Source organism: Eretmochelys imbricata, chromosome 1 (assembly GCF_965152235.1).
Source record: "Eretmochelys imbricata isolate rEreImb1 chromosome 1, rEreImb1.hap1, whole genome shotgun sequence".
NCBI classification, from domain to species: Eukaryota; Metazoa; Chordata; order Testudines; family Cheloniidae; genus Eretmochelys; species Eretmochelys imbricata.
In genome coordinates this window covers 109,645,068-109,657,540 of record NC_135572.1, presented here as the reverse complement: position 1 = coordinate 109,657,540, position 12,473 = coordinate 109,645,068, and the positions used below count along the sequence as shown (strand labels likewise).

At 42.2% G+C, this 12,473-nt stretch overlaps 1 protein-coding gene across 1 annotated transcript in view; it reads left to right on the top strand.

Annotated features, from left to right (window-relative positions):
* RAB20 (RAB20, member RAS oncogene family) overlaps nt 1-6,754 on the top strand; it is a 47,319-nt gene extending 40,565 nt beyond the window's left edge. Inside the window, exon 2 of the mRNA XM_077807067.1 lies at nt 5,988-6,754. Coding sequence (XP_077663193.1) covers nt 5,988-6,520 — 533 coding nt within the window. The 3' untranslated portion in view covers nt 6,521-6,754. The remainder of the gene's footprint in view (nt 1-5,987) is intronic.
* The last annotated feature ends 5,719 nt before the right edge of the window (nt 6,755-12,473 follow it).

Genomic DNA, 12,473 nt, shown 5'->3' with positions numbered 1-12,473 from the left:
CCTTCATATCCCTTGCTAGCTGCAACTCCAATTGTGTTTTGGCCTTCCTGCGCCCTCAATAAGGCTTCTTTAAAATAAAGCCTGCTCTCCTTAGCCTCCCATGTGATCCTGCCCATCAGTTCCCTGAGGGAGTCAAAGTCTGCTTTTCTGATGTCCAGGGTCTGTATTCTCCTGCTCTCCTTTCTTTGTTTTGTCAGGATCCTGAACTCGACCATCTCATGATCTCTTGCCACCCACTTCTACTTCCCTACCAATTCTTTCCTGTTCGTGAGCAGCAGGTCGAGAGGAGCACGGCCCCTAGTTGGTTTCTACAGCACTTGCACCAGGAAGTTGTCCCCAAACACTTCCTGGATTGTCTGTACTGCTGTATTGCTCTCCCAACAGATGTCAGGGTGATTGAAGTCCCCCATGAGAAGTTGAGAAGTAATTTACTGAACTACTCATATCCATAGCCTGCCCGGCTTTAGTTATATCTACAGATCTTTAGTTATATCTGTGATGGTGCCCCCCATAAGGCTTTATGGAGATATGTTTATCAATGTATATATGACATAGCTAAATATGTTTTATGCTACATATGCCATGTAACATATCTCTGTAGAGGTTATGATCTACTGAATCTATTAATCCTTTTTGTATGCATGTGTCATTTTTGTATTCGAAGTTATGAATATTGGCTGTGTACTGGCTTGATTTTTAAGTAACCTTTGTAAAGCATTTGGTCAGCTTCTTGAGAAAGGAATGTGCAAATCAAGAAGCACTAAAAATACAATGGATCTTGGAATGCTCCAATCCACATAAGAAGTCTACTTGAGGAGGTTCAAGGAAGCATGTGACCCATGGCTGCTACCTGGTAAGAAACTGAGTGTCATGCATGGATATGTGACTTGCCCAGGTGACTCCAGAACTCCATCTTGGAGCTGGACTTTGCATCGGAGAGAGGAGGGGGTCTCTACCCACAAGAGAGAGTCTATTTAAGCCTGTGGGAGATCCCTCCATTTTGTCTAAAGAGAGAGAGCCTCTCCACCCCCAAGAAAGAAACTGGAACGAAGGACAGTATCTACAGGGGGTGTGAGTGATTGCTGGACCCGGACTAGGAGATTAGTCTGTAAAAGGAGGCTTACTGGAACTGGTGAGGTTTTGTCTGTATTCAGTTTTATTAGACAGAGACTTGCAGGTTTTATTTTATTTTGCTTGGTAATTCACTTTGTTCTGTCTGTCACTACTTGGAACCATTTAAATCCTACTTTCTGTACTTAATAAAAACACTTTTTTTTCTTATTAATTAACTCCGAGTATGTATTAATACTTGGCGGGGGGAGGGGAGGCAAACAGCTGTGCATATCTCTCTATCAGTGTTATAGAGGGCGAACAATTTGAGTTTACCCTGTATAAGCTTTATACAGGGTAAAACGGATTTATTCAGGGTTTGGGAGTTGGGTATCTGAGTGTTAAAGACAGGAACACTTCTGTAAGCTGCTTTCAGTTAAGCCTACAGCTGTTAGGGGTCATGGTTCAGACCTGGGTCTGGGTTTGTAGCAGGCTAGCGGGTCTGGCTCAAACCAGGCAGGGCACTGAAATCCTAAGCTGACAGGCCAGGAAAGCAGGAGCAGAAGTAGTCTTGGCACATCAGGTGGCAGCTCCCAGGGGGTTTCTGTGATCCAACCCATCACAATATCTATAGTCTTTTATGATGTGTCTAATATTGTCCATTTGAAGCTCAGTCTCACTGCAGCAGAATTCTTAGGGGATTTCCCCCCTGTGAATGGTTTCTTTTATGAGCTTGACTAGATGCCAGGGGCTGGCTACAAGTGTAGTGCTGCAGCCTTTTCCTTTTTCAGATTCTTCCTCTCATTCACTTAGGATACAAGGTGGTACTTTCAGAGTAGCAGCCGTGTTAGTCTGTATTCGCAAAAAGAGAAGGGGTACTTGTGGCACCTTAGAGACTAACAGATTTATATGAGCATAAGCTTTCATGAGCTACAGCTCACTTCATCGGATGCAAGGTACTTCTTGCCTCTCACAGATCTGAGAATTAAGATGCTGATAAAAAAATTGTATCTGAAGAGAGCACTCTAGTGATATTTTATGTTCCCCTTTCTTAATTCCTCGCTAATACACCATCTGTGTCTCCTTTGTTTCAGAATTGCAGTGGAAAAGTCTTGGACAATCAGTATATGAAAGACAAGTCAGCTACATAGATTCTTTCTTTAGAAAATTTCCGGACCTCTTTCTTGTGTGTTACATTACAGTCAAAAAGCACTATTTTTATCTGGTTCTTCCTCCTCCTACTGAAAAGTTACAAAACCCTATATGCTTTCCTCTATTATTATTTCTTCATGGGCCTCCAGATTAAAGACTTCCTTTCCTAAAACTGGCACCAGCATGGTGTTACTTTTTGCAAGGTTTTCTGGAAGACTTTTCCTTCTTAGGCTGTGTGTCCCCTGTCTTTTGTTTTTAAATTTTTTTTCCTGACAGCTTTGCAACAGCTTTTTAACTTGCTCTGCCGGAGTATGATTGCTCTGGAAGTTCCTCGGAGACCCGCCTCTTATGGACACACCAATTTCTGTGACTTTTAATTTTTGTTTTTGTTTTAATCTCTGATGATTATGGGTATTATCAGAATAATATGTTTCATATAAAAATGGGTTTGCCGTTAGTTTAACCTACTGCTTGAAAAGCTGTGTGTTTGGGTAGGGGTCAGATGATTTGTTACTTTCCCTAGGCTCTAAATGGTCACAGACTAGTAATGTTCATGTCTGTGAAAAACTTGCTTTTAGTAGTTGGATGCTTTTTTGTTGGTGCTGGGACCCTCTCAGTGGCATCCTGTAGAACAGTGGTTCGCAGACCACTTGAAAATTGCTGAGGGTCTCGGTGGACCACTTAATAAGCTTTCCAAATGTTCTTTGTACCATTAGCTAACTATTGTAAAGCGCGTTGGATAAAAGCGCTATATAAAAAAATCCCTTCATCATCATCATCATTTTTTTTGTTCTACAAATAAAAGCACCCAACTCATATTTTAATATCAGTAGTCTTACCTTTCCAATGCAATGGATGTGCCCCCTCTCCCCCGCTGCGGCAGCCCCCGAGCTTAGGCTGGGAAGGAGGGCCATCTCTCTCCCTGGCAGCACAGCCCTGGAGCTGGAGAAAGTCACCTCTTTCTCTGGCTGCCGCAGCCCTGCATGTCCCAAATTCCCCCACCCCCTATTCTCCCCAAAGCCACCACCTCACCTTACATGTGCATCTTTTCCAGGGTCCAGGCACCTAATTAGTGGAGTCATACCTGCATGGCTCTACTAATTAGGTAAGTGGCCCTTCAGTCTCTTGTGTGCGGCCGTTCAGGTGCGCACCTTAGAGGGAACTATCTGCAGACCACCTGAATGGAGCTCTCGGACCACTGGTGGTCCATGGACCACAGTCTGAGAACCTCTGCTGTAGGATAAGTCAGATTTGTTTGATTAAATTATTTGTCTATACTCTATTTCTCAAATCAGGATTGGTGTAATTTTAAGTAGTTAATATTGAAGAAATGTGGCAAATGTCAGGAAGCAACAGATGGTACAACCCAACTAGAAATCAGACATTTTTGCTGTATGTTTAAGTAGATTATGTTGTGGGCTGACTTGCTTTGCCTGTTTTCCATTCCATAGGCATATTTAATGCAAAGAAGGAGAAAAGGAAAGTTACAATAAACTTGCCAGTTCCATTCTGAGTTCTAATTTGAAGATTGGTTGCAATCAACTTCTGGAATTTAACTAAGAAAGTCATGGTTCATGTTCTGCTATACAAGAGAATAGATTAGATTTGCTTATGTATGCCATGGAACAAATACCTGTATTGTTTCAGTGTCGAATGGTTGGAGGTAACAATTTTGAGGCTGAATTTTCTGGCTTAGATAGATGAAGTGGGAAAAGCAGAAATATTTGTGTTCTGTTGTATTTTACAGGCCACGTCGTAAAGTAAGGGTTCTAATGAAAATGATGTGATTATTTTAAAGTGTGGAAAGCAAAACTGGAAATCTAGATCTCTGCAGATATTTCCAGTCTAAACACACTCCAGTTGGTCTGTCTTTCAAATACACATGAGCAAAGAAGTGCACAGCGCACCTTTTAAGCATGAATTTGCTGCTTCTGAAGATTGAAGTCTTGTGAAATACCTTCATTTGTCTTCCTAAATTGGCACATATTGCCTTGTAACCTGGGACATGAAAGTATTAATCTGTGTCCGTGATCATCTCTTTGTAAAGTTCTCATCCCTGAAGGACTGTGGACTTGATTCAAGACCTTTAAAAAGAGATTAGGTGAACTAATGTTTTAGCTGGGGATCCTTCTGTCAGACAAGCTTCCCATCAAAGTATACTGGCTTCTTCCCTTTTTCTTTGTTTAGGTGTTTGAATTGAATAGTTCTGGAAATCATCTAAACTTAACCAGCCCAGTTAATTACTTCATAAATCATCCTTTTTCAGTTAAAATATCTTCTTGGCAACACTTGTATTGCCTGACGCTGGCTGAAGCTACACAAAAATTAAGCACGATCAAGGTATCTTCAATAAAATCTTAGTGTTGCTTTCTCTGGACTTCTATTAAAGATCCTGACTTTTTCTTTCTGTCTGGCCCAAGTACACTGTCGGGTCTCCGTGGAAAGTTTAGACTATATCTAAGATCATCTTGGGCAAATGGTAATGTGAGCATGGAAGATCTTCTCTCTGTTGTTTAATGGAAGGCCCTGATTTTGGGGATGGTACCAGAATTGGTAGGTCATATTATACATAAATCAATGTTGAAAAAGCTAGGGTTGAGGTGACATCCCTCTCTTATTTGAGGGCCTTGGTTGGCATGTCTTGTTTTTTATCCTTGATTGGTAAATAGGTCCACAAGATTGTTTATCCACAATTCCATTTTGTAGCAATTTAAGTTAATGCCTAGATGCTACATTGAGTCAAATGTGTTTGTACAAGTCTGTAAAGCAGTCTAATATCTGACTTTGTACTTTTCACATGATTATGCATCTATGGGACTAAATATGGGGTCCAGTGGGCCAGGTAAAAATTTTAAGAGTGACACACTGAGTGAGGAGACAATGTTCTTTCCTACTAATTACTGAGATTGTATTAAAACTGTGCCACTTGATGGTGGCTGTGGGCAGTATACTAAACGGGGTAATGGTGACAAAACTGGGGCAGGCATCTAAATCCTATAGTAGTAGGTGTCTTACAGATTTTTATAGTGTGTTTATGGAGGGTACCTTGGCATATAGGTTCTGATATCTGGGTGTTAAAAGCTCTTGTCTTGTTAAGGTAACTGTTGGAATACTCATTGAGCTGAAAGCTGTGAAGATGTACAATAAGATTAATTTTGTTTTGCACTATTCTTCTAGAGTCACTGACTTCAGAGGCCAGAATTTCAGAACTGCATGTGTTCAGAAAGCTTGTGTGCCTGGGCTGAATTTGCACACTCAGTCAATTATAGCTGAGTATGAAATCATGGTATCTGCAAACATAAATAGTCAATTAGATGCAACTGGCCAATTACACATACAGAGCCTAGCTCTGATGCTGTGTCCTTTTTGATTTTTGCTTTTGAAGTTTGCTTGTGATAGTATGAAATTTTTATCAGTAGTTTAGTTCAGAGTTCATTATAACTGATTACTTAGCTTAAATGAACTAATATGCACACATTTTTGCTTTTACAACATGCATACAGTTTCTGAAAACATAGCGTCAAAAGCCTTGTTTAATAGCCCATTAGTAAAAGTCACTAGTGCATAAGGCAAGCAGCCTGTGGACTTGGCAATTTGTGTTCCCTGCAATATTATTGCACTTATTAGCAAAAGTATAGAAAAGTTGACAATACTGTAAATGGTAGGCTTTCCCCTTGGGCGCTGTATCCTTTTGATTTTTGTTTTTGAAGCATGCTTGTGAAACTAGGCTTTTTGTTGTTAATGGTTTAGTTCAATTTATTAATTTTATTTTTTTTCTTTGCCAGGACGGGAGCAATTTCATGGCCTTGGCTCTATGTACTGTAGAGGAGCAGCTGCTGTTATCCTTACATATGATGTAAACAACTTGCAAAGCCTGATAGAACTGGAAGACCGATTCTTGGCACTGACCGACACTGCTAGCACTGACTGTATCTTTGCTATTGTTGGAAACAAAGTTGACCTCACAAATGAATATGCTTTATTACAAGAAACAGAAGATGAAAATAGACCTGAAAAGCCTGTCACCAGTTGCATCTCTACCAAGGTCCAAAAACAAGTCTACCTGGATGATGCTGTTGCACTCTACAAAAAGATACTAAAATACAAAATGTTGGATGAGAAGGATGTTCCAGCAGCTGAGAAAATGTGCTTTGAGACCAGTGCAAAAACAGGATATAAGGTGGACTACCTCTTTGAAACCATATTTGATATGGTAGTACCAATAATTTTACGGCAGCAAGCTGAGGGGCCACTACAAACTGTAGACATAACCAATTACAAGTCGGCAAAAAGGACAAAATCTGGTTGTTGTGCCTAAAATACTGATGATGTGGGGAGTGAGGGGATTGTGCCTGTATGTTGTGCTAGTGATCATGAAGCTAGAGATGCTTATAGTTTGAGCAGAAAAGGAAAATCAAGGAATAAATGATCTTGAATGAAGTATGCAGAACAACAAATCCTTTGAAGATTAAAGTCTAATTTATTTATAAAAACAAAAATCTGAATGGAATCATAGGGGAAGACTTGTAACTTTCATACGGCCCTTGGGGTGGAGGAGAGATTATAATGAATGTACAGAAGTGGGAATCGGTGCTATGGTACTGTTTCCATACAGATTGGTACTGACAATCAGTTAAGCACTCTCAAAGGAGTCCTGCTTTATTGTTTAGAATGCATTATTTTCTCCACATTTAGTATGCTACATCTAAACTGTCACTGGATGTAACTTTCACTTTTGTACTGGATATGACTTTCACTTTAAAAAAAATCATTCATTTTCTTCTGGGGAATATTTAGATGCTGGGTACTTTTTTAAGCTTTACACATTATTTTTTTTCCAGAATATAAATTATGTAGAAAAGTCACTAATCAAGCAAATCATTTATCCTTTTGTACCAGATACCACAATATAAGATGTACTATTAAAGTTACTTTGGAAATGAATTGCTCATTCTGAGGATTTATTAATGTACATCCTGCTACCTTAGCAGTCATGCGTTCTCTACATTAACCAGGGACAACGCTGTCCTGTGTTACTTGGAGCTAAAACCTGCAAAGGGTGGTAGGAAAAAATATATTGGTACTTACACTCCTGCTTCATTATGTAGGCGCATTTGTCCCCCACATAAAGATTTGATACACCTCCATGTCCCTATTCCCACTCAGCTGGGGTCAGGAAAAATTGCAGTTCTAATTTTGGCAGGGTGTGATTTTATCATACAAGTTCCACAACCAGGAGGGAAGTGAAGAATTGAGTTTTCTGATGTGAAACCAGCAAGATGACGGTTTTTGGAGGGGAGTGTACAAAAGCCTTTATACATCCTAAAGGAGCAGTAAAGTAAAGTGCACTGATGGGCTCTTTTTTTTTTGGTTGTCATTGCCGTTAAGAGGACTGGTAAGATTTTAATACTGTTCTTAGAGTGTTATAGCACTGTCAAGAACAGTGACGGGTGTAGTCATCCAGTATCTCATACGGAGTCATGACAGGGATAGGCAGGGCCGCACAGAGGATTTTGGAGGCCCAGTAACATCTGAAACTGAGGCCCCTGCCCTTCTAAAAACTTACAAATGAGGGGGGCCCTGGGGGCGTTGGAGAGGCATTCACCCCACAGTGGCAGATCCTGTCCTGGTGGGCTGGGCTCAACTCCCCACTCAGGCTGTTGCAACCTGGTGCGCAGGGTCACAGTGCCACTTAGATTTGGTTTGTCCACCACTGTGTCATGAGAGAGGGGCCTCTGGGCCAAACCTGAGTGGTGCTGTGCCAGGTTGCAATGCTACCCTATTTGGGGGCTGTCTCATATAGGGGGGGCCACAGCAAACTGTCCCTCACCATCCCCACCCCCGAGCAACTCTGGAAATAGGCAATAACAAATGTAGACCCCAATTCTTGAAGTCGTGTGTGTGTGTGACTCCCATGGATTTCAACAGGAGTTCTGTACATGGAGCAGTTGTACAATCGGTCCCCAAAACAGAGATTTGGACACCTACCCACTCACCCACACCAAACCAAGGTTATCCAACACCGATAGAGACAATTTCTGAGTAGCTAAGTGTTAAAAGCTGTTTCCAGATAGTAATTGGTTTCAGAGTAGCAGCCGTGTTAGTCTGTATTCGCAAAAAGAAAAGGAGTACTTGTGGCACCTTAGAGACTAACCAATTTATTTGAGCATAAGCTTTCGTGAGCTACAGCTCACTTCATCGGATGCAGATAGTAATTAAAACCTCTGTAAACATCTGTCCCGCTGAGAAATGTTTTGCAAAGGGGCTAATCTGAAAGTTCAAAGCAGCGTCCATTATTCCCATTACAATGATTTAAAGTCTATGACACATGATGAGGTGAAATACGGTGGCTACATTGACCATTTTAAAAGTTCTGGTCTTGGGTCTGCTGGTCTCCTCCATTACATGTTTTGGAAGTATTTGTCAAACTAGCAGAAACATTAAGTACAGCCGCAGTATATTAAAACCCCGTGCTTTCTTTGCTTACCCACCAAGTTCAAGTGATTCTCTGCTGTCTCCCTCCTCTTGTCCCCCTCCTCCTCCCACAACCTGGAGGGGTTTGTCAGGAGTCTCCATAGCACTGATCACTTGGTGCTGCTTCAGGCTGAAGAGCAGACCATAGGACTTTGCTGGTCTCCGCAACAATGGCTGAAAGCTCCCCCTCCCCAAGGCTGCATAATCTGCAATGCACTGCCTGAAGACTCTCAAAGCAGAGCTAGTGTCTTGTTGTAGGTAGCTGTGAGGTCAGACTTGCAGGAGGTAAGTGAAGTGGAAACACTTTAATTGTACATTTTAAATATACCACGTTATGTAAATAGGCTCTCACTTTTGGGGGCTGTCTGTATTTGGTTCATTTGAGATCTTAAGCAACACACACAAATCTTTCCCAAAAGCTTCAACTGCTCAAACCCGCCCTCACCTGCCTATTGTGTTCGAGTCTACTCTGAAAAGGATTATGTCAAAATCAGTCTTGGATTTCAGGTCTGCTCCATGTGTGGAGTCAGAGCTTCACTTGGTGACTGTTGGGACATAAAAAGCACGTACTGCTTTTTCTTTCTACTCTTTCTCAGTATTGCTGGCTGGATTCTTTACGCTCCAATTGGCTGACCCTGCACAAACCCGCAGCAGACAGTAGGGTAGCAGAGGTGTAACTAAGGCTCATTAGTCATGCAGAACCCTTATTACTGATGGTGAGGGATGAGAAGCAAAGATTAGGCTGACTTGCAGGGCTAGTTGTTTTGTGGGGGAGGGAGCAGAGCGCCACTTGTTAATTTGAGCCCATCTGATCTGAAGTCGCTGAGGCACAAACCTGAAATCCTAATGTGGTTTTTTTAAACCTTCTACAGTTTAGAGTAGAATTAGACTTTTAAAGCAAAGTTCAGAGTATTTTTAAGTTAATTGTTGTGGTAAAGACTTTAATGTTCTTGAGCTTTGAGGCTTTAAGTTCCTGTCTATACTTAACCGCTGTGTTGAGGGATCAGCACTATTCAAAATAGGCAGATGGCCCCAGCCTCATTTCAACTGTACCTTGGGCTTCCTCAAGCCCTTTGCATGACTGAGGAGATGCAGTTCAACCTTCTCCACGGCAAGTCAGAAACATATGGTTTAACAGCAAGAACCCATGTTACATCCTGTCCCCCAATATGGTACCTTTTAATGTTTCTGTGATCAAACATTTTGGGTTTGTGTTTAAGTGCTCTCGCACTTATCAATTCTCCAGTTGCGGGGGACCCCAATCTCTTGTCACTAGTGCGAGCATCAGTCTTTCCGGAAAGCCCTTCATGGACTATATTTTGCTTACTGAGGGGGAGGAAGAGTGAAGCTGTAGCACAGCGACTCGCGGCAAAAGACTTGGCGCTAGTGACCGCTAGCGGGTGTTATGGAAGTAAATGCTTTAATTTCTGTGTGTCCTGAACAAAGCCTTAAACTGACGCACTTGCTGTGAAATAGCATAAGTGCACCTGAGGACTGTGCGGCAAAACTGCTCGGGCTGAGTTCCATATCCGGTTTGGATTCTGCAGGCTTACAGTGGCAAACTGCACCCGTCTCTCTTCCTCCTCTGCTATCAGTAATTCATGGGACACATTGCGCTAAATGTCTTCTGAAAACCGTTTTTCAGAAGCACAGGAGCACTGATCACTTTTCAGAAGTGACTTTGGCTTGGAGGGGAAGTTGTGAAGAAATTGAACCATCTAGTAGAATTATTGCACTTGTTTCCGAGTAGCTGACCCTGTAGGCAGGGACCACCACCACATGGATACTGTAGTAAGATCTGCTTTAGAGAAATAACAGTTATCAGTAGCTAGTCTCGCTTTCTCTCCATACAGTCACTGAGACTGTCTTCACAATATAGCTCAAGTTACTTCCCTTGAGGTAGCCTAGCTCAGGTGAGAGTAGCCAGGCTGCAGAATAAGAGTTGAGCTTCTGTGTCCACAGTGGGGCTGCACTTGCGTGTGGTGTTAGGACTTCTGCGGGCATTGCTCATGGTTCTTTGCGCAACAGTACGCTGAGCCACTCTATAAATTCTTCCCAGTGAATTACAGGAGAACTTGTCTGTCCTGGGCAGGTCGGGGGGGAGAACACATTGGAGGTCTGGGGGCAGTCAAGAGGCACTAGCCTGCATCCACACTGCAGATTGATGGTAGTAGTGGCTGCGTTTGGTTCACTTGAGTGTTAGTTAGCCTATACCCCCCGGCAGGCTAGCCCACTTGAGTTATAACGTAGCTCTACAGTGGAGACAAGCCCTCAGAAGTCTACTATATTCAAACCAGATCTTTAGCTCCAAGACCCAACTTTGTGTTTGGTGAGCAAAGCAGTAGCCCCCATTTGCTCTCCTAGCAGCAGAGCGAACTACTTTATGCACAAGGAGGTCACGTTTATTGCTTAAAATCTGCTAAAAGTTAGTTCTTCCTGTCTGCTTTCAACAAGTCCAGTGACACATTTACCAGATAATTGAACTCGGCGGATTTGGGGAACGCAGCCAAGCTCTCAATCTCCAGTTTCAATAGAGTGCTGCACTAAAGCCCAGAAGAGAGAGATGTTCTCTTGTTTCATTCTTCCAGGCACAGAAGCACGAAGCTAGGTAGGATTATTTTAAAAGGCAGAGTGTAGGACAAACAGCATGTTTGTTTGAAGCAAAGGGTTTCTTAATCTTTAATAAAAGACAGGCTTGTAGCGTGAATAGTCATGTCTACACTCATCAGAAAGACTAGATTATATTATAAGAATTATGTAGAAAAATTGAAAGCCGTCAAAGACATTTGAGTTGTATACCTATGGCTGATGGGAGCCTATGTATTGGAACATTCTTCTATTGGGTGGTTTGTAGCACCTTAAACCCATGGGTGACTGTTAAAACTCTAACTTTGAGGTACCATAGCTGCTTCAAGTATCCTGAGTGACTTTAAGTGTGCAGAAGTTGAAGTTTCCTTAACACAAACCAAGAAAACTAACTACAAAATCTAGCATTCATACAATGGTGAGGCTTAAAAATCAAGTACACAGAACTGAGGATGCACAAAAGTTCAAGGTCTTTATGGCTGTTCACTTTTGGATTCCTTGAAATGTGAACCCGACTTCTCAATTTTAACATGGTCATGCAAATATTTGCATTTAACAGACTTAAGCACAGAATATCTAAAACTGGAGGAAGTTAATATCTGATGTGATGGTTTCTAACCATCAAGGAGATGAGATTCTGGAACAACCTCCCAACTGGAGTTGTCAGAGCAAACAGTTTAATTAGTTTTAAGAGAGAGTTAGGTGAATTTGAGTGCAAGTGTAAGATGGGGTTGTTTGTGATGGTGGGGGGAGGGGCAGGGATAAACAGCCCCGCCGCTCACTCCTGTTTGTTTTATCTTCCTGAAGTGCAAGCTTGAAGAACATTTCAGCTGGCCACCCGCAAGGGTCAGGAAGGGATTTTCTCTCCCCAGTGTATTCTGAGAGGTTATTTTAAATCTCCTTCCTCTGAAAAATCAGGGATGGCCAGGGCTGAAGATGGGACATTGGATTGGGAGAGCCAGGGCTCTGAGGTGGCTCTGAGCATTCACTGTCTCAGGTGCTTGGCTGGATGGTTTGTGCTCACATGCTCAGGGACTAACTGATGGCCATGTGCGGGGTGAGGATGGAATTTTCCCTCAGGTTGGATTGGCAGTGACCTTGGGGGTTTTTCACCTTCCTCTGCAGCGTGTGGGTGCAGATCACTTGGTAATAGAGGTCCTTTTCTTTGCTAACAACTCCCACCTCAGACTTGACAAACTCACTACAGCAAA